At 36.9% G+C, this 27039-nt stretch overlaps 1 protein-coding gene across 3 annotated transcripts in view; it reads right to left on the bottom strand.

Moving 5' to 3' along the window:
• Window positions 1-319: 319 nt before the first annotated feature.
• LOC149570173 (Glycine cleavage T-protein family) overlaps window positions 320-27039 on the bottom strand; it is a 124896-nt gene continuing 98176 nt past the window's right edge. Inside the window, exons 4-6 of one of the 3 annotated variants that reach the window (XM_089822824.1) lie at window positions 1241-1399; window positions 776-1048; window positions 320-611 (exon numbers count right to left, since the gene is read on the bottom strand). In XM_089822824.1, the coding sequence (XP_089678950.1) occupies window positions 804-1048; window positions 1241-1399 (404 nt within the window). In that variant the 3' untranslated portion in view covers window positions 320-611; window positions 776-803. Of the gene's footprint in view, window positions 1049-1240; window positions 1400-27039 lie in introns of all 3 variants that reach the window. The other 2 variants (XM_089822825.1, XM_089822823.1) reach the window with 2 other exon arrangements.

The following is a 27039-nucleotide window of genomic DNA, read 5'->3' as shown; positions in this document are numbered from 1 at the left end:
ATATTGTACATAGACTTAAGTACGGCTTATTATTAAAAACAGCTTTTATACATGTATAAATATATGTTTCGTACGGCTTATTACAAACAGCCTTATTTCCGTGCAGGCTCTTACCACATAAATGTTGTAATCCCATTTTACCTCTTTCGCTATGTTATGTTCTTGTGACCGTTTTCAGTTCAAAACAGTAGCAATTCATGCGTACAATAATCTCTTCATTTTCAGCTCCGATATAATTCTATTCTATGCACACATTCACTGTTTTCTTAGACAGAGCATAACATTACATACAAACAAAAGGTAAAACTGGCACAAGGAATTGATTAAAATCACGTCAATGAATTAATTGTGGAATTTCTACACTAATCACATATCAGTGCATTCCCTGTAAGCAATCAGCATAGTAATTTGTCAAATCCCACACCTTAAACATTAGATATTTATTTCTGCCCATGGGCATCCTCATAGAAATGCCCCACAAAACTCCTTTGGATTAGGACGGTATAATCTTATAATGCATAAATCAAACATCCATGCAATCCTTTACAGCTGTACGCAATGCACAATGCAGTCAAAAACAAAAATCTGCGCATAAGGGATAGTAGCAAGACCTGCAGGAAGAAAGAACAATTAAATTAAAGCCAAAGGGTGTGTAACGGAAATATTGTTTTGATGAAGAGATACAGTATAGCTATAAACAGTTATCAAACAGCACTCGCTACGAGCAAATATGAGAGCCCTAGATTTATTGAAATTGAGATTTCAACTACAAAACTGAATCTATATCACTTTGTACGGCCAGTTTATGCCACTGCTGCTCGTTGTTCCTCTTCTTGACCCCATTCCCTCGGCCACCACTTTGGCCGTACAACTTCAACCTTAATACTCTCCAAGCCTTTCAAATTCAAGCGATTAGAATTTTTCAGGGCTGCTTCTAATCTCAAAAGAGCAAGACCTCTAGATCCAAGCACTGTTGTAACAGTGCCAACTGCTTTTCCAGAATCTGCATTAATTAGCTCGGACTTAGGTGCAACTTTTTGCTGGACCTCTGTGCACGAACAAAAATTCCATCAAACATTACTCAGACTCTTGCATGCACACAGAGTGAAAGCACAGGAAGTAATTGGCACGTCCCAAAAAAAAAAAAATCTGAAAAGACAGATATTAAAGCTCCTCCATTGTTTTGCCAATTAAAAGAATATATATTTACAATTTGATCTTACCAGGTTTCCAGACTTACCTTCTCCACTACCTAGTGTGAAGTGGACTGGTAATATTCGCTTGCGAATTACACCACGGTGATGAGTTCGAGCCACCAACTCTTGGCCAACATAACACCCCTTTTCAAAGCTTATAGCATTTAATCCCGCTAAATTGTACTCAAGAGGAATTGCTTCACCTGTACACAATAAATCTAGCTTCAGATAATTTACATGACATGTTCAACAAGGCGCAAAAATAAGAAGGATAATAATATGAGTTTAGATAACGGGATGCCCATTTCCAAAGTTGCATATGCTAACACAATAATGAGAACACACCTTTAATCAGAAAAGATATTCCAGTTTAAGATGGCAAAAGGTTGTAATATACTACCAGAATAAACACAAAAAAATCAGGGATATATTAAACCTATTATAAGCCAACATATCACAACATTCAGATTAGATTTCAATTCGCAAAAGATTTGTAAGTATATTATATTGTAAGTAAAACTCTTTCATATCAATATTTTAACAAATTTAGCATCACATATCCAGGATGACATCAAAATAGATCCCGCAGAAAGGTTTAAATATCCTTAAAAAATAGAATATCTTTACAAGATACTCGAGCTAAAATCTTGCAACTAAAAATATATCTGAACAGGGGCCTCTCAAAAGGCATACTCGAAATTTGACAAGCTATGATAGGGGAGGATATTCATATTACAGCTACTATTCACAGTATTGGATGATCAGAACAGCAGTCAATTTCAGATCCATTCATACCCAAAGCAAAATAAATATTTCCTTGACCACGAACCATCAGTTGCACCCATTGGAGGCTTGGCAAATCGCAAGATTGATGATTCCAATGTTGATTTAACATTTGATTTTGGACATCATTTTTCAGTCCATTGCAGACTTTTCAATTTCTGAGTTTCCTAGTTCCTCCCATTTCTGGAACAACATTCATTTCACCTGCAGATGTGCTTGTTTATTGAGCAACTTTTTAGGTGACTAATACTCGAGAAAAGAACAGGATTCAATTTTACCATACATTATTAATTTATTAGTAAAAAAAATCTCTTCGACTACTAAATTTTGCTTCTGACCAAGCTCAAGAGATGCAAATATGATTTATAACAGTAGAGGCCAACTTGATAAGGAATTTGATTGCTCCAAAGACATTGTCTAAGAAAGGCAAGAAGCAGGAGAACGAGAGAAATAATCTAAATGGCATCAAATTGTGAAAATTGTTGCATTTATAGAAATCACTAAAGACTGAATGAATGGAGAAAATGGACTGATTATTGACTTAACTATGAACTCTTAAATAGAGTTTAGAGACACTAATAACAGTGTAGTCTAAAAATAGACTTAACTGAGAAAAACTAGAAAAAAACCTAAATGACTATTAACAAAGGTTCTAGAAGAATGGACGAGGTATAGCAAGAACTGAAGATACTAAAAAGAATATGATACCCTCCCTTAATGGTCATTCTATCAAATATCAACTACCCTACATAAGAAAAAATACATGTCTTGTAGTGACAAACACTTCAGAACATTCTGCTTTTGCTGGTACTGAGACCCTTGGATCTGCAGAATGTCAATGACCAAGTGTAGCCAGGGAAAATCAAAGAAGGTGGTCCCCCTTCTTCACAATGATGGAGCTTGCCACATACTCTTTTACTGACCCTACCAGAATCTGCAAATCAGTGACCAGAAATGACCACACAAACACCCAACTTAATGTTAGATAGCCGAACTGTCCTTCCCCGGAAACAGAGCCACAAACAGAGATAAACTGAGAACAGACCCTTCTAAATGTTGCAGATGAAGGGATGTGCCAAAATTGACTACAAAATGCTATGGTTTGAAGATTACAATGTATCATTTTTTTTTAATGGTAAATACTAAAAACCCTAAGGTAATATCCCACGTGAACTTCACCTGTTACAAAAACCAAAAACAATTTTTGAGGAGAAAAATCAACCAAAACCAAACACGATTTTTTAGGTGAAAAATCAATCAAAACCAACCAAAAATGGAGATACAGCTAAAAACATATGGAGCTCCGTCTTTTAGGGAAAAAAAAGTCTGAAATCTTTTCTAAAAGAATTTATTTAAGGGAAAAACTGTAGACCAACCAGAATTCCTTTGAAGGAAAAAATTTTAAAAAACTCAAACGGGAATAAATTATGAAAACCCAATTGAATTTTTATAAGGGAAAAATATTTATGAAAACCCATCAGAATTTTTTAAGGAAAATTTTTATGAAAACCCATTGGAATTTTTTAAGGGAAAATTTTATGAAAACCCTTGATTTTTTTTGGTGACCAGATTAGTTGTGAAACTGTCAAAAACCCTAGACGCATTTGTCAGAACTAGGAATTGCTGCAGTAAACCCATCAGAAATTTTTAAGGGAAAAATATTTATGAAAACCCATCATAATTTTTTTAGGGAAATTTTTATGAAAACCCATTGGAATTTTTGAAGGGAAAATTTTATGAAAACCCTTGATTATTTTTGGTGACCGGATTAGTTGTGAAACTGTCAGAAACCCTAGACGCATTTGTCACAACTAGGAATTGGAATTTTATGAAAACCCATTGGAATTTTTGAAGGGAAAATTTTATGAAAACCCTTGATTTTTTTTGATGACCGGATTAGTTGTGAAACTGTCAGAAACCCTAGACGCGTTTGTCACAACTAGGAATTGCTGCAGTAAACCCTAGATGGGTTGAAATCACACTAGGGTGAAGTTTTTTTCATTTTCATAAAGAATTCAAAGAAAAAATCCAGATAGGAAGAGGCTACAAATTTTTGATTAAAAAATTTGCCAAATTTTCTGAAGCCTTTTTGATGTGTTCTAATACCATGAAATTGTTAAAGATGGAATGAACGGAGAAAACGGAATGATTATTGAACTAACAATGAACTCTTAAACAGAGTTTAGTGTTTACAAATGCTAATAATAGCTTACTCTAAAAATAGACTTAACTCGGTAACACTTTAAAAAAAGCCTAAATGACCATTAAGGTTCTAGAAGAATGGGCTAAATATAGTAGGAATTGAATTTACTAAAAGTCTAAAAATAATCTAACAGAATGTTTCTCCTGACAAAATATATAGGCTGACAAAAGATTTGTGCAACGAAACAGATAGTCAAACAGTGGCAAAGTAGAGAAGTATACAAACCATCCAGATGCATCACATAATCATTGCAAACAGTGCCTGATTAAAATTCAAACTCTTCAAAGAGTTGCATGTCCTAACAAACATTTTCTATTTTTGTTTTTGGCTTCTTAGGAAAAGCATTCACTTGTCCCTCAACAAACTTTTCACTTGGAAACAACTGGAAATGTTTCCAAAAGAATTAAGTCCATCTCTCACAATTTTCCAGCCATGTTGAGTAAAGAAATTTATGTGCTTGGAGTAAACCTGCAGGTTCAAGGAATTGTTATTTTATCCCTCACAAAATTGCTGCAAATAGTGCCTGATTGGACTTGAAAAGTAGAATGTTAAGTTTCAGGAGTACTTATTGTTAAAGTATCAGGCTTAATTACAAGTAGAATGAACTTGTTTATACTGGCCTCAAATCCTTGTAAATAAATTTTTGTGTGTGTGTGTGTGTGTTTTTATCAAGCAAGGCACAGAAAGAATGCAACTGAAGTAAATGTTTTCACCACTGTAGTTTAAAAGGAATGAACTAACAAATTCAGATAGACTATCGGTATACTGCAATACCAATATATATAGACTGCACAGATTGTATACATTACTTATACTGAATAATTTGAATTCACAATGCCTGTTGGCAATGATATAATATCTTGAAGACGATTTAAACGCTGAAGACCGAAGGAGAAAATATGTGTTCGTTGTTGGTTTAACACAGAGTTTCATTGCAATTATATATGCCAACAGGGAGTCACGTCCCATTGGAACGTGGCTCCCAGTATTAATGTTTATTTTATGCAAACAAAACAACTTGACCAATACAATCATATGCTTAAACAGCCAGTCAACCATTAGTTACATCAATTGTTATTTCTATGATTTGTTATTATTTATTATTATGGTATAATATTTTTGTCACACACACACACACATATATATACATTCTAATATATTATACTCATAATAATAATAATAATATATATTGAAATATTATGATAGTATATTACACAAATATATTTATATTTTCAATAATATTTTATCCTAATTGCACTAACACAACACTCCCTCTTTGTTTAGAAGGATAAACACATGTAAATAGAACACCATTGGTAATATTTAGAAATCACACATCAAGGAAATCTTTGATCAGAAGACTTCCATTATATAATATCATGACTATTGGCCTATCAGAATATCAACACATGATATTCACCAAATACTATTTTGATATCATATTTAGTAACATGAGTATTGACCTATCAAAACATCAATTAAATCAAAATGATATTTCACCAAGTACCCTGGGTAATGCCCTATAGAACACCAACTAAATGATATCCACCAAGTACTCAATACGGTAATGGCCTATCAAGATATCAACGCAAGATATCACCAAATACCTATCATATATCTATACAAACAACTTATAGACCATCAATTTAGTGACATCTAACACTTAGTTGTTGGTTTACAGGATATTGCCTGTCATGATCTATGTCAACATTTTACATAAAATGTTTATCATTATTTTAAGTTATTGTAAGTGTTAGCATGAATGTTGATGGTATTCTTTTGGGGGAGAATCCTAAGCATTGGAGAGATGGTTAGCATGATTAACATGTTGCATTCATGATTGTGTTTGTCATTGATTTCAACATAGTATTGTTTTTATGAAGACTGGCAAAGTAGCAGACAGAGAACGAGGTCATATGGACTGTGTATTGATGATCACGTCAAGCGCAGGTGAGGATGTATTTTACATTGAGTCCTCATGAAGTGGACAAGTGTGCATACAGGGAATCGAAGACATGCAAAAGTTATTCAAGAATTACAAAAGATGGTAAGCAAACAAAGTAATTGATAAGTGGTTTCTAATGTTTGGATTGTATCTCTCAACAGGGATAGAATCGTGATGAGCAAAGTTAGACAGTGACAATAGGCAGCTTGATGATGACATCAGTGAGTGTGCAAGGTCAAAAGTCGCATGTGTGAGAAGTTGTGAAGACTGTGAGCCGACAGTGTTGTGTAATTGTAAAATAATTGTAATATCTTAATGAGGTCCTGTTATATTTAATTGGGAAAGCCTCAAGGAATTATTTTGAGAATATGGTATAAAGGAAGGTTATTTTCCTTGTTGTGAAGAATGTGATTGATGCATGAAGTGCAAATTGTGCAAGTGATATGCGAAGTTTGTAAATGTGTGTAAGCAATCCAAGGGATTATTTGGATGCGAAGTTGGTAATCTGGTATTAAAATTAGAAAAGGTTTTGGTTTGGTTGAGAGGACAAAGGAGTTCAAGTTATTTCATTTCTATTATTCTGCAAGGAATAATACAGAGATCAATTGGACAGTAAGTTCGGTGATCTTTCCCTTGAAGCTATTTGGACAGTGGGTCCATCAGCCTTCTACAACTCTTAGCAGGGTTGGCACAACTCCTAACAGGGTTGGATCTCTTAACAGGGATTCAAATTCTCCTAACAGTAACTGATATATATTGCATGTATTTCATTGGCTCCTAATAGAGTCCATCCTCTTACAAGGAACTTTTATATTAGTACATCATTTTGTGGGTACCACCCCATCGAGGTGTTCCCTCTGATCAAGGGTTTCCCTAGTTAACATATCTAGAGTTATTGCGTATGTGTATATTCTTATGGTTGCTGATTATATTGTTCACATGGTTAAGGATTAATAAGGTTGGTAAATGTTTTAATAGTTGGATAACTGATTCACACCCTCCCCCTCTCAGTTATCTTAGTGGACTTTACTTTCTAACAATAAGGCTGTCACCTTCCAATAACTTCTGCAAATACAAAAGATCATTTGAAAGTCGTCACTTTCTTATGTACACAAGTTTCATAAACTCATACCATTTATAATATATAATGTACAATAATCAATTATTTTGAGACACTCTCTCAAAAATTACAATCATACCAAGTTTCCTACAAAAGTGTTCCACCTTTGTTTTAGCAAGTGGTTTTGTAAAAATGTTTGCAATTTGATTCTCTATACTAATATATTTCAACTTGACCACATTCTTCTCAACCATGTCTCGTATATAGTGATATGGTATCTCAATGTGTTTTCACCTATTATGAAATACTAGATTCAAGGAGAGTTTGACGCAACTCTAGTTATCACAGTAGATAGTTGTCAGTGCTAGTGACTTTCCAAACAAACCAACTAGAAGCATCCTCAACCATACAGCTTCTCAAGCTCCCATGGATGCTACTATATATTCTGCTTCAGCGAACTTTGAGCTACTAAAGATTGTTTTCTATTGAACCATGATACCATTATTAATCCCAAGGTAAAACGTCTTGATGTACTCTTCTGATCTAAAGCATTTCCTATCCAATCAAAGTCCGTATAACCACTTAGACTTAGTTCAACATTTGTGTATCTTAAGCCATATTCAACTGTTTCATGAAGATATCTGACAATGTGTTTCACTGCTATTAAATGAACTTATTTGGGTTTACACATGAACTGACTCACTACATTTATAGCATAACAAATATCAAGTCTTGTATTCACTAAATAAATTAAGGACCCAATGATTTGTCGATAGAAAGTATGATCAGCATTCTCAGAGTCTTTAGTTGCTTCTTTTAGTTTTTGTAAATTTGTTCCAATAAGTCTTCATAGGTTTGCTTTGCATCATTCCAAATCATTTTACTATATCCAGTGTATACTTCCCTTGATTTAGAATGATATTGGTAGCATGTTGCCATACTTCTAGTCCTTGAATATAGTGTTAATCCCAGATCCTTCATATCGAATTCAGACGTTAGATCTTGTTTACACTTGGCAATTAGGTGATCTTCTCCTGTAATCAATAGCTCATTCACTTATAGTACCACAATTAACATATCCCCTTGCTGTATTTTGAAATACAGGTTAAGATATGCATCATTTTTAGAGAAACCAAGTTTGGTTAAGTGATGATCTATTCACTAATACCAAGCTCGAGGAGCTTGTTTTAGCCCATACAATGCCTTCTTTAATTTACATACATGTGATCGCTTATTATGTACCACAAATCCTTCAGGTTGCTCAAGGTAAACTTGTTCTATTACTCCATTCAAAAAGGTAGTCTTGACATCCATTTGATGAATTTTCCATCCTTTAGAGGCAACAATAGCTACTACGGTTCTAACAAAGGTATATCTTGCAACTGGAGCATAGGTTTCTTCAAATGTTGTTCTTAAGGACGAAGTTATATTCCTCTATCATGGCATATTTCCAGGTTTGTTGTTTCATGGCTTCTTCCACATTAGAGGGTTCTGAATTTGAGAGTTCACTCATGAGTGCAATATAGCTAGAGAATATATTAGGTCTTTTTATTTCTCTTATAGCTCCAAGAGGAGCTGCAATACTCTTAGATTCTTCAATTATCTTTATGGCCCATAGAGGTCTCTTCTTATTTTCTTTAGATATATATGTCATATCCATAGGTTCTAGAGAGTTATCTATTTTTATTTTAATCTCCCTCTGAATTTCAGGAATTGATTCTTCTAGGGTTTCTACATTATTTGTTTCATTTTTAACTTTCGATCTCTTGTAAGCAACATCTTCATCACTTATTACATCTCGACTCAATTCAATGTTTCTTTGTCTTGGGATGTATATACAATATGTTTTAGAAGTTTCACTATATACTACGAAAATTCCTTTTTCCTGAAGGTTCTAGTTTAGTTCTTTTCTTTTTAGGAATGTGAATATAAACAGGGCACCCAAATATTCTTAGATGACTGAGATTAGGTTTCTTTCTAGAAAATGCTTCTTCAGGGGTTTTATGTTCAAGATGTGAGTATGGACATCTATTATGAATAAAAACACCAGCATTAGAGGCTTCACCCCAGAGGTAAGTTTCTAGGCTTTAATCATGCAGCATGGCTTTAGCATCTTCGACTATGGTTCTATTCTTTCTTTCTACTACCCCATTATGTTGGGGATTGTAAGGAGCTGAAAACTCCCTCCTGATCCCAACACTTTTGCAATAATTAAGAAGGATCTTTGAAGTATATTCCTTACTATTATCGGTTCTTAAAATTTTAATTTTCTTTCCTAATATGTTCTCTACAAGTGCTTTGAACTCTTTAAACTTTGTCAAAATCTCTTCAAACTCTTTACATTTTAGGAAGTAAATCCATATTTTTCTCGAGAGGTCATCACCAAAGATGATGTAGTATAAGAATCCTCTTAAGGGAGGAACAAACATTGGCCCACATATGTCATAGTAAACAAGTTCTAATACATCTATGGTTTTGCTCTCATTGTTATGAAAAGTGGTTTTTAATGTTCTTCCCTAAAGCACAACCTTTACGGGTTCCTTCATGGTTAGATTTGAGTCTAGGTAATCCTATTATCATTTTCTATAAAGATAGTAATCCTCAGAAATGAAAATGTCCTAGTCTCCAATGCCGGATTTCATTTTCTTTGATAGAATCATGAATTAGTGTTGCAGCAGAGCATGAGTTTAGTTTGTATAGGCATCCATGTCTAGAACCGATTTTGTGAGCATTTTTTTTATTTGTATTATTAGGCCAAGCTAAGACTTTTCCTTCCATGAAAGTGACCTTGTATCCTTTATCTTCAAGTGTTGATATAGAGACCAAATTTCTCTTTATGCCTGGTACATATAGTACTTTAGTGAGTTCAAAAGAAATTCCTGATTTAAGATTGATAGTACATGTCCCAATGTGTAATGTCCCCATTTTTGTCAATATCAAAGTTTCAAAGATTAGCCTATTGTTGTGATCCTCGTAGGCTAATTATTGTGGATAGAGGGTCTTCTGAGGCAGTGGCTTGGCTTGGGAGGGTTTTATCTTCTCCACAATTCAATAAGCTACAGGTTGGTCTTCGTTTGGCTCAGATTGGACTTCGTTTGGGCTGTGTTGTGTACTTTTGCAGTAAGTTGTTGTTGATTGAGATGGACCCCTTCTATTTTTAGAAAGTGCATTTGGTCACATGGAAAAATAATTAGTATGACTCTTATTTCAGACAACATATTTAAATGATGTGTATTTTGGGAGTTATTATAATTTTAGTGGTCAAATTATTATTAAATAATTAAATGGCTTATTATAAAGTTATAATTTAACTTTATAATTTCACTTAAAGTTGAAGGTTGAGTTATCTTTGGAAAGAGCCATTTATTAATTAGTTAAACCAAGTCAAGTGAAAGAATCTAGGGGAAGCTTCTCATAGTTACGGGACTCAGACTCGCCTCTGACTCGAAAAGTCAAAATTCGACTCAGACTCGGACTCGGCAACCAGACTCAACAAGGACTCGAAAAATTGAAAAACCCATGAAATTCAAAGATTTTTAAAGATTTTAAGATTTTTTCTTGCATCTTTTAGTCAATTAACATCAAATCCACAATAATTGAGATAAATAGAAGCTACTTAAAAGTTAATACACATACACAATTTTGCATAGATTACATAAGTATAAAAGCAAATTTCTAAAGGAAAAAAACTGAATAACACAATATTAACTTAAAGTAATAAACATAGTATAACTGCAGTATTAAATGTCTACAACTTTCATAGATTACGAAATCCATGGTATCAAAATTTCAAAACATATATCAAAATAACTAGGGTGTAGAACAGTAGAATAACTAGAGTGTAGAACAGAAGAAGACTATTGCTCATAGTAGCCTATGTCCTCCTACGAGTACGCCTAAGATAAGTCATGGAAGACCATAGAGCCATGCTCTCTCCCTGTGTTTGAGGTTGAACCTCATCCTCATCCTCATCCTCACCCACATAATCCTCATCATTAGACTCGGATCCATCACTCCTAGCCTCAGGGTCCTGCACTTTGTCTCCTCGTGCTCTAGCCTCCTCGATTGTCATCGCTACTACCTTAGCCCCCCGATCCACCTGATCAACCCACTCCACGTCTTTATCACTGAAAATAGGATCAACAATCTCTGTGTTCCACTCTACATGTGGATCAACATTCTCTAATACAATCGGTGATGGATCGGTGCCCAGGATCTATCTATGGCGAAGGCGAAGGTTGTAGTGAACAAAGACAAGATCATTCAATTTTTTCACTACCAACCTATTGTGCTTCTTCGAGTTTATATACTCAAATAGACTCCAATTACGTTCGCATCCTGATGCACTAGATGGCTGGCTCAAGATGCAAATCGAATCCTCTGTAAATTTGGCACCTTAGTGCCAAACATCTCCCACCATGCATCTGAAACAAGAAAATTTTAAATAAATTCAATAACTTTGACTTTATCAAATTAAAATGGTAATAGAATTAGAAATTAGGATGTAGAATCAAAGATTTTTACCAAGCATCAATTTTGTCCTATTTTCTTGCACAACTCCCATGCAAATAAGTCCCCTTGACCTTTCTTAAACAACTCAATCTCACGGACTACAATTGTTCCAACTCTTGAATCAGGTGACATTCTCTCTACAACATCATAGAGGCCACTCCACACCTCATCATTAGCCTTGAAATGTGGGCTGAATTGGTATGCTGGATTAAGTAGGCCACTACCACCCTTTGGGTCAAAATAGGGCCTCCTAGCTCGTCAACACTAGGGGCTTTGAACCTCAGATCACAAACAGTAACAACATCAATTGCAATTTGCCAATAAGGGGACTTAAAACAAGCTAAATGAATTTTAAGTTAAACAAATTAGTATTACTATTTTTTAAATAAATTTGAAAACAAAATACAAATTAAAATAAACAAAATAAGCATATTATGAAAGCAAGAGAAGACATAAATTAAAATTTAAATAAATAAGTACTTTGTTGCATTGAATGAAATGTTGTTGTAGATGAAAAAGTCTCCAAGTGCCACTTTTGCATAATTATGCTTCTCCTTGTTCAAACCCATGCTCTTGAGCGATGGTTGTGCACTTGGAATCGTGCGTGGAACAAACATGGAATCAAGTGTCGATCTTTGCTTACGAATGCGAGGCCCAATGGTCACACTCATAGAAGCAGTAGCATCCGTAGGTGGAGTAGGGGATAATGGAGAATGAAAACTAGAAGATCCCTGTTGAGCTAGTTGTGCCATTTCTTCTTGTTGCTTCTTTTCAATTCTTTTTTCTCCATTTTATCCTCTAGAAGGTTTGCATGTCTCGCATTACATCTTGGGGTGCATCTTTGCATTTTTTAGCATTACGCCTAGTTATGTGTGCTAAGTGATACTTCAATCTATTTATGCCACCCTCGTTATATACTACACCACAATGCCAACATGTAACAACTCCCTTTTTGTGGCCCGGAATGGCATGTTTCTAAGTCCTATCCCTTGCTATTGCAATTGGGTTTGCATTAGTGTTAAATGCAGGCCTAGTTCCACTTCCATAAGGCTCATCCTGAAGCATGATGTCAATGTGTTTGCTGCTGCAATATGAATATATTATAAATAGAAAAAAGTTAGCATCAAATCAAATTTTTAAACTTTAGGGCTTTCTTAGTATATTTGTCATCAAGATAAATTAGAATAAATCTAGATTCTAAATAGTAGATACTAGAAGTAGAGACTAAAACAAATGTAAACAAAATGGAAAGTAAAAAATATGAATGTAAAACATATTACAAAACAACAAAAAAAAATGAAACTTCCTTCTTACCTCTTCAAATTTGCACAAAGTCAAACAATGGAAATGCAAGTAAGTATGTAGAAGCCTCCTCCAAATGCTTCCTTAAGCTACTCTCAATGCTTAAGTGCAAGCTATAAAGTTGCACAAACCATCAGTAGTCGATACGGGAGAGCCAACTGGTTTGCTAATTTCTCTCTCAAAACCCCAATACTCTTTTATAGCTCTTTCCTCTCTATCACAAGCATAAGTAAATGGTGGAATGACCTTTTTAGGTCAAATATCTGTTATAACAACCGAAAAATTCCAACTTAAGTGTTTGTTTATTTTATTTTTTGCACTTTATGACCTTTGTTGCCAGCAAGAGTCCTGGGCTCGAGACTTGGCGAGTCTGGAGAGTCTTTGGACTCGGCGAGTCCATGTGGACTCTACTAGGACTTGGCCGAGTCCAAGTCTAGAGGCCAATTGCCTCAGAAAGTCCACCTCTACCTCAGACTCACAGAGACTCGAAACACTGATTAGCTTCTAATTAATGTTGTGTGGTGAAGCTTTTAGAGTGAAGTTACATTTTGGCAACAAAAGGGAATCTAGAGGTTATAAATACAAGCCCATTTGTTGAAAAAAGCATGCTTGATTATTTATTTGCTTTTGTTGCCTTTGTGGCTTTTCTGAGGTCTGATTAGCTTCTAATTAATGTTGTGTGGTGAAGCTTTTAGAGCGAAGTTACATTTTGGCAACAAAAGGGAATCTAGAGGTTATAAATACAAACCCATTTGTTGAAAAAAATATGCTTGATTATTTATTTGTTTTTGTTGCCTTTGTGGCTTTTCTGAGGTCTGATTAACTTCTAATTAATGTTGTGTGGTGAAGCTTTTAGAGTGAAGTTACATTTTGGCAACAAAAGGGAATCTGGAGGTTATAAATACAAGCCCATTTGTTGAAAAAAGCATGCTTGATTATTTATTTGCTTTTGTTGCCTTTGTGGCTTTTCTGAGGTTCCTGATTTTGTGCCCTTGTTGAGGTATAAGGGTTTGATTTTGAAGTCTGAAATCGATTTCCTCCTCATACTATGCTTACTGTGGCTTGAGGAGAGAATTTGCTAGTGTTGTCTCCATTACCACTACTGAGGTAAAGTGGATTGGTTTGTTGCAATCTGAATTTAGCGGGCACAATTGTTGAAGCTGATTGTGCTTTCCACAGCTGAGATATTGTGGTTAAGCCTGAGAATTATTCTAATTGATCTGTCTTCCATGTCTGATTTTCCTGTTGCTTTGGAAGGAGAGATTAGTGCTGCCAGAAATTGTTTAGAATCAAGAGAATTCACTGCTGTTGTTTAAATATTTAAATTCTAGGTGCCAAAGACCTGGCTGGGTGTTGTTACCTTTTGCATAAAGCTTCAGCGATCTCATGCTTGGAGATTTCTGCTGTTGGATATCATTTCTCCTGCGGTCTTGGATGCCAAGACATTATTAATTTTGGGCTCACATGTACATCTGATCAAAGGCATTGGATATCTCTATGTTGGTCACTGCCTATACATCTATCTGGACATCCATATCTGCTCATATCAGAACAACATTACAGGTCAGTCAGTACATTTAATTTTTCAGCATCATGGTCTTGCCAATAGCCGCCTAGGAATTGGTGAACTGGATGTATCTCAAAGGGGAAATTGAAGGTTTGTTGCAACTTGTATCAAGAGCTGAGAATTTTCCAGTCTCGTCATCATTTGTAATAAACAGAGTTAGTTTTCATGCAGCCTTCAGAATTGATACATACTGAATTTCCATTGATTCTAATTTTCAGAGCTCGAACATTAGTTGCAATTGATGCTTTCATATCATTTCCTTGTTAGAAAATCCAAAACCCCTAGAAACAACACTTGAAACTATCAGAGTATGCTTGCAAAGTGTTTGACGAAATATCAAACATCTAAAAGTAAAGTAGTTGATGGTTTGTTAGAGTTAGAACTAGTTGGGGTTCTTACACAATGCCTTTTACTGGGTTGCTGGTGTAGTCTCCAATGGTTACATCATCAACATAGTCTTCCTCAATTGAATCTAATTGTTCTTTGAACCCAATAAAGCTCCACTATCCATCACCCGTGCATTTTATCTGTTTGATACTTCACTAGATAGAGCTGAATAGAAGCATTATTTTCTGAATTTTCATTAGAGTTGCTAACTTTGGCAAAGGAAGCTTGTTGCTTGAGTCTATCAGGACATTTAGATGTTGGATGACCATACTTATCACATCTAAAGCATTGCATTTCAGAGTAGTCTATTGTTTCCTTTTCCTTCGAATTTTTGTTTCTTCTTTCTTTTATTTACTTGAGTTGGAAGAACTTGAACATCTTTTGTGGAAGTGGTACCAATGCCTCAAGATGTTAACATACAATCTTCTTGTATGCAATCAGCTTTGAGTCTATCAAGTTTAGGAAACTTGGATCGAGGGCATACACCTTGCCTAAAAGTGTCCCATGATCTTGGGAGTCCTTTGAGAGCCATTACGGTTAATTACTTGCCATCACAGATATGACCTATTGTAGATAGTTGATTTCTTAGCTTCCTTATTCTCATAAAATATGAAGAAATGGTCTCTCCTTTATTCATCTTGATGTTGGAGAGTTTGTCTCTTAATGTGATAATCCTTATGGTATTGTTAATCTCAAACAACTCTTCAGGAGCTTTGTACATTTCATATGTCGTGTCTAGCTCTATGATGATGGGAAGTAAATAGTCTTTAACACCATCCACAACTACTTTCATGGCTCTAGTGTTATTTTCTCATTTATCCAATTCATCACTTCCTTTGGGTGGCTGTTCAGATTTTTCAATGAATTGGTTTAAACCGTTCCCTTTCAAGGTTAACTTCATTCGCAATTTCCATCCTGCAAAATTTGAGTCACTTTCGAGTCTGTCCTCTAGTCTCATACCGTTTACCATATTGATGGATATGGAATTTAACAATATTTGAGTGCACTAGATAGTAAAGTCTGATCACCATCGTCTCTTAGACCTGCTCTGATACCATGTTAAATATCAGACTTAATTACAAGTAGAATGAACTTGTTTATGCTGGTCTCAAATCCTTATATATCTATCAGAATATATATGAATCTTTATCAAGCAAGGTACAGAAAGAATGCAACTGAAGTAAATATTTTCACCACTGGAGTTTAAAAGGAATGAAGTAACAAATTCAGAGACTATTGGTGTACTGCAATACCAATATATATATACTGCACAGATTGTATAAATTACTTATACTGAGTAATTTGAATTCAAAATGACTGTCAGCAATGATATAATATCCTGGAGAGAACCTTTGATTTCAAGGCTGAAGACTGAAGGAGAAAATATGTGTTCGTTGTTGGTTTAACGCAGAGTTTCATTGGAATTATATATCCCAACGGGGAGTCACGTCCACGATGGGCCATCAGAAACATGGTTCCCAGTATTAATGTTTATTTTATGCAAATAAATAATTTAACCAATACAGTCGTATGCTTAAACCATACTTTACTCAATCATTATTTCTATGATTTGTTATTATTTATTATTATGGTATAATATTTGATATAATATTTTAGTAATATATATATATATATACATATATATATATATATATATATATACATATATATATATATATATATATATATATATATACATATATATATATATTACATTCTAATATAAATTATACTCATAATAATAATATAATATATTGAAAAATTATGATAATATATTACAAAAACATATTTTCAATTTCAATAATATTTAATCCTGATTGAACTAACCCATTAACACTTACATTTGTCATTATTCCAACAGTCCAGAAAGCATAATAGATCAGTGGAGGACTTAAGAAAGTCTGCACCAAAAGTCTATTTAGGGAACACATTCATTTTCAATTTCAGCATCTTTGTGAGTGAATTCCATTCAATTTCTAACCATACAGTATATATATGGTGATATTAACATGCAAGAGCTTAGCGACAAATTTTATTTGTTGACCCCAAAAGAATCAAATAAGAATCAAATTATTTCGGATTTCTGCTTTTAGCACTTGAATATAGTTAACATTAAATTTCATTAAAACACAATTTGTTATTTAATCTCACTTTGAATTACAATGCCTGAGTGAAAAATAATAATCTACGTAAGTTCATAGGGCTATACATATCAAAACAAAAACAGCTACATCAAATTATCAGGTTGTCCAAGGTTATCATTAGACCTTAGTACCAAAAGGTGCTAGCGGCTAAGTCATTCTATAACTCATAATTGACCTCTCACAAGCATGAAAGTGTATTCCAGAGATATTATGGATTTTTCAAATCAAATGACATTAAATGTCCTTGATTATGCACCAAAAAATGTAAACTTGCACGTGTTTTAAGTTTCTAATAGCCTTTGACATCACCATTCCAAACACTAAGTTGTCAATGTGGCATATGCCATTTCAAGTTCTAAAATCATATTGGGGACACGACAAACTGTCCCCTTCCAATACCAAAAAGTTTTGGAAGAATAGGGAATTCTCCTGAATAAATTCACATTCAAATGGGCCATCAAGTGTTGCTTTTGCATCACATAGTCACATATTCGAGTTGTGAGAATTGTTATTGCCCAAAACATAATCTGTGGAATCAAGGGAAATGGCAAGCTTGTCAGAGGTAATGAACAAACAAATATCAGTAAACAAAAATATATATCTACAGGTCTTAAATCCCTAGACATGGTTGGTTTGTTGTAAAGCAGGAAATTATGCTTATGGGCGATGGGTAAGTTGCTTGTTTTGTTTTACAGTGGGGTAATTATGCTTATGCATATTGGAGAACTGGCTTTCTTGTCTCAGACCTAGTGTGCAGAAACACATTCACAGCCACCATGAAGAATACTTCGTTAATGTATCTGAAGTTGACAGAGTTTAGGAATAAATTTTAGATGGATGTAAAATATCATATGAATACTTTGTTAATGTATCTGAAGTGAGCAGAGTTTAACAATAAATATTAGATGGATGTAAAGTATCATATACTAAGTGTAAAAATAGAATTCATTAGAATCATAGTTCCGAAAATCGCCATAAAATCGCATGAATCACGATAAGATTCATCCTCCTTGATTTTTTTGGCATCATGAATCGCTGGCAACGATTTTTTGGCATGAATCGCCTGAATCGCCAATTTGGACAATTCATGCCAAAAATTGCATGAATCTCCATCATGCATCGGCCGCGGCAGCCAAAAGGTTGCAATGAAATTTTTAAAAAATATACATATTTTATTTCATTTCTTTTTTGCCTTTCCTCTTTGTTATAACCCTAAAGGGCCTTCTAATTGTTAAGCATGAGTAGAAGAGAGGAAGAGTGAGAAAGAAGAAGAGAAAAGAAAAACCATAGGTTTCCAACCAGCAAGAAAGAAGAGCACCAAAGAGATCAGAAGTCCATCTGCGGAGACTATAAATTGCATTGAGAGGATGAAAGAGTCAATATCAACACTCCTCAACTCATTTGCAAGAAGTAAGTGCTGATTTATTTTTTGCATGTTAGTGTATTATGCATTTTTTGTTAAACTTTTTTAGTTTTTATTTGCAAATCTTGAATGTTTTTTAGTTTTACTAAATTGCAAACTAGGGTTTGTTATTTTGTAGCTTTTGTTTATTAGTTTTAAACTTTGATATTTTACATGATTTTTTTTTATTGCAGCAGCCCTTTGCTTTCATTTTCCACAATGGATAAAAAAGATGAATTTTGGAAATATAACAAAGAGTTTCCTGGAAGAACCAAATTTCAAACAAAATGTATATTTTGTAAAGGAAAAATAAATTCTATAGGTATTTATAGATTGAAATACCACATTGCTGCTATACCTAGACATGATGTTACAATTTGCACTCAACAAACTGGCACTTGTTTAGTGGCATTAGAAAAAATTGAAGAAGACAAATTGAATAAGAAAATGGAACTTGAAGGGTTAAGGGGTATTGGCTCCCATGTTCTTGCAGCCGCATCTACATCTGCATCAGCTTCTGCATCCGTAGGTTGTGTTGGAGGGTTCTTCTAGGCCTCCTTTTCGTCCTAGTTTTAGTGCTCATGCGAGTGCTAGTGCTAGTCAGTCTTATACTGAGACAAAGTCCAACACCAATCTATTGCGGCCTAGAGTGCAGAAAAACAGAATGGATAGTTACTTTGTGCCCCGCACTACTCCTGGCTCCCAACCCACGCTTGAAAGCATGGGTTTGAACAAGGAGATTCATGATGCTGCCAGAAAAGAGATTTGAAAATTTTGGAACTTTTGCAACATTCCATTTATTGTAATTGATTCTTTTTTCTTTGTTTTCTATAAAATTAAACTTAAAAGTAAAAGTAAAACTTTAATTATATCTACTTGTTTTATGATTTGAGTTTTTTGACATCTAAATTTCTAATCAATATCATTATCTATTTGTGACAGGGCTCAAGAACATGATAGATGTAGTTGTTATTTGTGGTCCGGGGTTTAAAGCCCCAACTGAGGCTGAGTTGAGTGGATACCTCTTGGATGAAATGGTAAAGGATATGAGGGTTGAGCTTGAGGAGAACCGAAAGGAGTGGATCGAAAAAGGTTGCACCATCATGACTGATGGTTGGACAGATAAGAGGGGAAGAACACTCCTCAATTTTCTTGTATCCTGTGGAGGTAATTGATCATTCTACTTTCCTACATACATAATTTTGAATCGTGATTGACTATTTCGAATTTTGATTTGTTGATTGCTGATTTGTTGATGATCCATTTAACATTATAATTCGTTGTTTTGTTACTTGTAGGATCTACCATGTTTCTCAAATCCATTGATGCTTCCGCTCATATAAAAAACACCACATACTTATGTGAGGTTATTAAAGAAGTCATAGCAGAGGTGGGGGAACAACATGTGGTGCAAGTGATGATGGATAATGCAACAAGTTATGTTGTTGCAGGCAAACTTTTAACTTTTCAAGTTTTGAAAATAAATTTATTTGAATTTTGAACTTTTTCTAATTCCAAGTTTCCTAAGTTCTAACATGTTTGAAATTTGAATTTCTAATTAACTTAAAATTGTTGTAGATAAACTTTTGATGGAGAGGCACCCCACCATACTTTGGTCCCCTTGTGCGGCACACTGCATTGACCTCATGTTGGAGGAAATTGGCAAACTTAAGTGGGTCAAGTCATGTGTGGAAAGGGCAAAAAACATATGCAAGTTTATTTATAATCATTCATTTGTCCTTAGCACAATGAGGAAGTACACAGGAGGCAAGGAGTTAGCTTGTCCAGGCATCACGAGGTTTGCCTCGAATTTCATCACCCTGCAGTCCTTGTTGACATCAAGGGACGATTTGAGGAGCATGTTTGTTGGATGAGAGTGGATTTCATCTTCCTATGTTGCGACCACAGCAGGGATAGATGTGGTGGATTGCATATTTGATGATGGTTTTTGGAAACATGCTAGAGAAATCCTTAAGGTAAATTTATTGCCATTTAACATTTAGTATTTTACAGTTTACTATGCTAATTGTTTAATGATTTAGTTTTACTTTAATTATATTATTTTATATTTAAGTTTTGACTCAAATTTTTGTTTTACTTTATATGTAGGTCACTGAGCCCCTTGTATCTCTCCTACGAACTGTTGATAGGGAGAAGCCCTCTATGGGCTACATATATGAGGGCATGGATAGGGCCAAAGAGGCCATCCAATATGCAGGAGTGTAGTAGAAGTATGCCTCTATTTGGTATATCATTGATAGAAGATGGCAGAATCAACTCCACCGACCCATCCATGTAGCAGCTTACTCTTTGAATCCGGCATTTCATTTTCGTCCTGACTTCAAGGCAGATGAGGAGGTTCTCACTCGCTTACATACAGTGATCCAGAGGTTGAGTAGTGATGAGGATAGCACTGCTGCAATTATTGAGCTCGACAAGTTCAATAATAAAGAAGGGCCACTTTTCTCTAGCAGGATGGCCATAGATGCTCAGGCAACAATACAGCCAAGTAAAAATTAAATAATATATTCAATGTTCATGAATCTAGATTCTAAACTTAAAGTTTATGACTTATAGACTTATAAGTTGTGCATTTTAAATTTTAATTGTTGATTATGTAATTTTAGAGTTGTAAGTTGTAAATAAGACTAATTATTTTTATTTTCCCTTATTTCAGATAGATGGTGGCAAATGTTTGGGGCCACAACGCCAAAACTTCAAAAAATTGCCATCCGTATTCTGAGTCAACCAAGCAGCACTTCTGGATGTGAGCACAGTTGGTCCATGTTCAAACACATCCACTCGAAGAGGAAAAATAGGTTAACAATGCAGAGGTTGAATGATCTTGTCTTTGTTCATTACAACCTTTGTCTTAGGATCAGACAGATTTTGGGCCTTGACTCCTCTCCGATAATTCTAGAGGAGATTGATCCAGAATCAGAGTGGCTCACAGAGGTTGTGGATCCAGTCTTCACTAAGGAAGACTGTGCGTGGGTTGACCAGGTGGATATAGAGGCTGAGGCAGCTAGAGTATGTTCAAGCACTGGTAGATGCACATGCGCACACACAGACACAAACCCTAGTGATGTTTGTGAGCCCATCTTACATGCAGGGGATATGGCTCGACGGTCCTCTAAGACCTACATTAGACGCCTTTCTAGTAGGCAGACTGGATACTCAGAAGCTGAGGCTGAGGCTGCAGCCGAGCTTGAGGATGATGTTGAGGATGATGATGAGGCTTGAGTTGGAGCCTTGACATACGTTTCAAACTTTAGATTCTTACATACATTTATGATTTGATGTCTTATGGATCTTCATCTTACATACATTCTATGATTTGAATCATTATGATCATTTGATTTCTATTTACTTCAGCTAGCCTACAATTTACATTTTACATAACAGAGTTACATATGTGATGGATTTTATGTTCCAAACTTCCATGTGTATGTATGTTAAGTTTTAACTTCTATTTGATGATGTTATAGTGTATTTAAGCTATATTCAATAAATGGTGCATAAAATAAGTTTTAAATTGTTAAAATCTCTAAATTTAAAGGGTTTTTTCAAATTTGCCAATTCATGGGCGATTTGTAGTCGGTAAATAATTGTAATGAGCCAATGGGTAGGATAGTATATATTATTTGTTATGTAGACGACTTGTGCCCGACGGGTTCCTTCAAGAACCTTCCGAAAGGCCCTTCGGTGAGTATTTATACCCCCTTCAGGAAGCATTGTCATCATCAGATATAATCAAGCATAATGTAATGTTTTGGTATATGCGAATAAAGGAAAAAGTTTTACTATTTCCATCTATTGTTTGTGTGCATTAATCAATTGATCTATGCGGTAAACATTTGGCGTCGTTGCCCAATGGACCTGGAACAAGGGCTGGAATGAAGACTAATGCTGAATCAGCTGAATAAAAATAAGAACAAGGTGAAGGACAAAGATGAAATTCGCACAACTCAAGGTAATTTAATTCAAGCACAGCTAAGCAGAGTGCCGAACGAGATTCCAGAAGATTGCCGATGGAAACAGGAGTGCGGAAGAATTGTTGAAGGAGACTCGACAGCGGGTGGAATTGGTGGAAGAAGCACGGGAGGAGTTTTTGAATTTGTGTTCGCCGAGGGAAGAGAATCCAGACGGAAGAGCATCGACTCGCACGGCTCGGAGTGTCGAGGGAGCATGAGCGTGGAGTGAACTCTTAGTCCGAGATACACTTCTGCACGGGAAAACTTCAGAAGATCCTTCTTCACCAAGCTTCGCAGCTGTTGAGACCGTCGGTGTGGGAGAGAAAGCCGCCGGTGTGGGAGAACAGACCGCCGGAGTGGGAGAGCAAACCGCTCGTGTGGGAGAGCAGACCGCCGGTGTGGGAGAGCAGACCGCCGGTGTGGGAGAGCAGACCGCCAGTGTAGGAGTGCAAACCGCCGATGTGGGAATGCAAAGCCACAGTGTGGGAGTGAACAGTGCCCGTGTTGCAGGACCGAGCAACGCCTGTTTACAAAATCCAGTAGTGATGGCAAGACCAAAGGAAAAGTTGCCGAAATTCGATGGTGATGGTACGGCCGATCCAATCCGACACTGTAAGACATGCGAGACAATTTGGAGGGCAAATGGCATAACCGACACAAACGAATGGGTTCGGCAGTTTCCAACCACCCTACGGGGTGTTGCAATCGATTGGTTTGTCGATGCAGATCCCCAAAACCTAACCACTTGTGATGAACTTAAGGAGTTTACGGTGGAATTTCAACTACTCCGGGATGACAACGAAATTGTAGCAGAAATATACAAGACAGGGAAAAAATGAAATAGTCTGAGTCTATGCCAAGAAGTTGAAGGACTTGATCAATAAAATGGAGAATAAGCCAACTAATGGATTACAAAAAAGATGGTTCATTGAAAGCCTACACTCGAAATTGCGAAAGAAAATGAAGATCGTGCCGCCATCGTCATACACTGAAGCGTACAACCGGGCACTGAACCTAGAGAGTGAGCAAAAGATGAAAAAGAAGAAGAAGAAGAGTAGCTCCTCTGAGTCGGACGCCGATGCACCCTTGGAAGAAGAAAGTAGAGATGAGGAAAACAGTAGCAAGAAGGTCCGAGCCCTTCAGAAGGACATGATTCGAATGATGAAAGAATTCAAGAACATGCAAAAAGAAACAAAGCGAATTATGGTATACGGAATGTAAGGTAGAAGGTCACATAAAGGGCTCCTGTCCAAAGAACCAGTTCTGCGATATTAGTCAGATAATGGGACATTCCACAAAATAATGCCCCTTCAACATGAAAACCAAAGGCCCTCAACAGGTGTTCCTGGCATAGGAGGCTTCCACGTCTGGAGGGAGTGGGAATACAAGCACGGAGGGTGCCATGTCTGGAGGATACAGGAATAATAGATGCGGGCAAAATAACAACAATGTAAACCATAACAATAATAATGGCGGGAGGAGTCGAATTCAGTATGATGCGAACGGATGGCCGATTGTTCAATGTCGAGCCTGTAAGTTGTGAGATCACTTTGCCCATGAGTGCACAACAGCAACCACGCCAAAATTGTTATGCAGGTGCTGAGGACCCGGCGACCATGAAGATGCAAAATGCCCAAAATCTGGAGTAAACTTGATCACTGTTGGGACAGATGCAGAAGAGGTTCTGGCAATTATGCGGAGGCAAGCAAAAGAGTACTCGGACCCGACGAAAGAAAAGAGGAAATTTGCGGAAGCAAGGGCAAAGATTGAAAAGGCATTGCAGGCGGACATCTCGCAGCTAAAAGACACCACCGACACCTCGGCAAGGAACGCTGCGGAACAAAGCACTGTACGGCAAATTTTGCAAACGGAGATACCTGTCAAGATAAATGATTTTCTTCTTACGATGCCCCAACTCCGATCCGCTCTCACAAATATCACACCAACTCCAAGGATACCAGGAGAACAAGGTAGAGGGAAGGAAATTGCTACAGGTGGTGAAGACCAAATGTTGCTAGCCCTCGCATCCAGCCCGCATCCAGTCGTTGTCGAGATGGGGATCCTCGGACATGTTCTCACAGACACAATAGTCGACGGAGGTTCTGGCGTAAATGTCTTACCCGAGGAGACCTGGAAAAAGCTAGGATAGCCGACGTTGTGACCCCTACATTTTAGTTGCTCACAACAGACCAACACGGCATTAAACCTCTAGGGCGTTCTAATGGCACAGCCGATAACAATTGGCACACAACCGTTCCTACTAGACTTTGTCGTGATCCCGTTGAAGAGAAAAGGATATGACACCATCCATGGTCGCGGATGGCTTATTCAAGCCAGAGTCAGACACGACTGCAAGAACACCTTGTCACTAGAAAGTAAAGGCCGCGATTTGTCATTGATTTGCACACTCAGATGGTGGGAGAAGAAGCTTGGTCATCAAATTCCGAAGAGGAAGATGAAGGGAGGCAACGTATGGAACCGAATCAGTAGGGAGTCCTGCGGTTGGAAGGTGGATCAATAGATGACGATTTGGATTCGGTCAACGGTCTTTACCAAGATAGAGGACTACGAACTCTTTCCAAGCTATTTAAGAATAGACAAAGGTGAGAAAAAGAGGAAAATGAATGTCCGAAGGAATACAGAGAAGTGGAAGAAGGAAAGGTGGTTACGGCTGAAGCTGAAGGGAAGAACATACAGTACGAACCCAGAAAAAGGAAAGATCCCACAGTACGACTGCGCAGGAAGAAAAGGTTATGACGAACCACTGATCTATTAGAAGGGTGCCGGCAGCAGAGAAAACACATTGTATGGTCTACACAGGAAACAAAGAGAACAAGCTCAATAAAAACTTTAGCAATACAGAGTGAAGGTTCTAAAATCAAGAATATAGTTGACGGCAAGGAATGGCAGCCGACAGAATTCATGGTACGTGGCATGGAAAGCCTAAGCAAAGGGTTGTATAATTTGAACAAATTCAAGCAAAAGCGATTGCAGGCACAATGGGCCACTGATCAAAATAATAGGGATTGTCCATTGGTTGTGCCGGACTCCATAAAGAAGCATCCAAAGAAGCGGTCGCCCAAGGTTTGAATCCGAGGAAGGGATATAAGGGATTCTTCTGAGGCGGATTCAAAAGGAGCCGTTTTTAGAAAAAGCGTCTCTTTGATTATTGGGAAGAAGCGCTCCAAAGCTCAATCTATGGTTCAATGCACTTTGAAAAGATAGGCTACGGGGATAACTCAAGTGTATGATTACGTTCCGATGCCGAATAAGATCATGCAAGTGTCTGGGAAGAGAGTTTCGCCAGGAAGAAAAAAAAGAGAGTAAAAGTGGTCCCGCGGACCCCTGTCTCGCAGGCTCTGGCTACGGACACTAAGTATCCCGCGGGCTCTAACCGCGAACACTAAGTGTCCCGCGGACAGGGTGTCCTACGGGCACCACTAACAGACACTACCCGCGCCACGGACACTTAGTGTCCCGCGGTCATGGGTCCACGGACACCTTTGCCGCAGAAGGAGACCCACGGGAAGTCTTTTGTTTTGTTCTGGAGAGGGAGAAGAAGATTGCAGTACACCGGTAGACACAGAAGAAGGGTAACAAGTGGTTTTAAATTTTTAATTTAAAAAGAAAAAAAGATGACAGATTGAAGCAGTTTGGGAATGAGTAACGAATAATGCCTAAGGGAAGGGAAAACATTAGCGCTTGCCAGAAAGAGTGTGGGATATTGCAAAAACAGTGTGTTCATGCATTATTGTGTGGGTTTTGGAGTGCTAATTTGGTTTTGGCGGCGAGGGGCGCTGCCCCTCGACCCCGCCCTGTATTGCGAGCCCCATGCCTCTTGACCCCGCTGGGGGCATTGCCCCCTAAACCCCCAGTTGTTGCAGTTATTAGTCGTAGGAAGTGTGACTAGTTGATGAGACCTGGAGCTCCTACAAGCATAGTGTGCCAGAGGTGGAGAGATCAGCAGAGCAAGCCTTTCGAGAGGGATGTTACGCTTTGAGGCACTTGGAGTAGGTGTTGGACGTGAGATTGTCTTGGTGGATGTATTGAGAGCTCGGGAAGAGTTGATCATCCAGTTGAAGGCAGTATAGCAACACTTGGCTCAGTGTACCCAGAGTTGGCAACACAGGTGGCTATAGAGGTCAGCTTGATTAAGGAGACAGTATTGTCTTAGTCGAGGCTACAAATGCAGCATGGGGTGGAGACTAGTTTGGTGCAAGCTAGATCTATCTTGTTAGTCAGTTAATGTATTTTGTTTGTCAATTTGTCTCAAATATTTTGTAATTGCCGTCCGGAGACGACTTTTTTTTTGGGGGGGGGATGATGTCATCGGTAAACATTGTGTTGCCGACGATGTGTTGTCGTCAATAAAGATTTTGTAGCCGATGGGCCGACGGGTAAAGATTTTGTAGCCAACGGGTAGATTAGGATTGTTATGTAGCCGACGGACCCCTTCGGGAAGGTTCGGTGGGAAGTATTTATACCCCATCTAGAATCATTGTAAATCATCTTATTACCAGTTATGTAATCTCTAGGCATATGCGAATAAAGTACTGTTGTTGCT

The sequence above is a fragment of the Cupressus sempervirens genome, chromosome 3 (assembly GCF_028749045.1).
Source record: "Cupressus sempervirens isolate cs-2001-9-10 chromosome 3, ASM2874904v1, whole genome shotgun sequence".
Lineage (NCBI taxonomy): Eukaryota > Viridiplantae > Streptophyta > Pinopsida > Cupressales > Cupressaceae > Cupressus > Cupressus sempervirens.
This window is presented reverse-complemented; position numbering and strand designations above follow the sequence as displayed.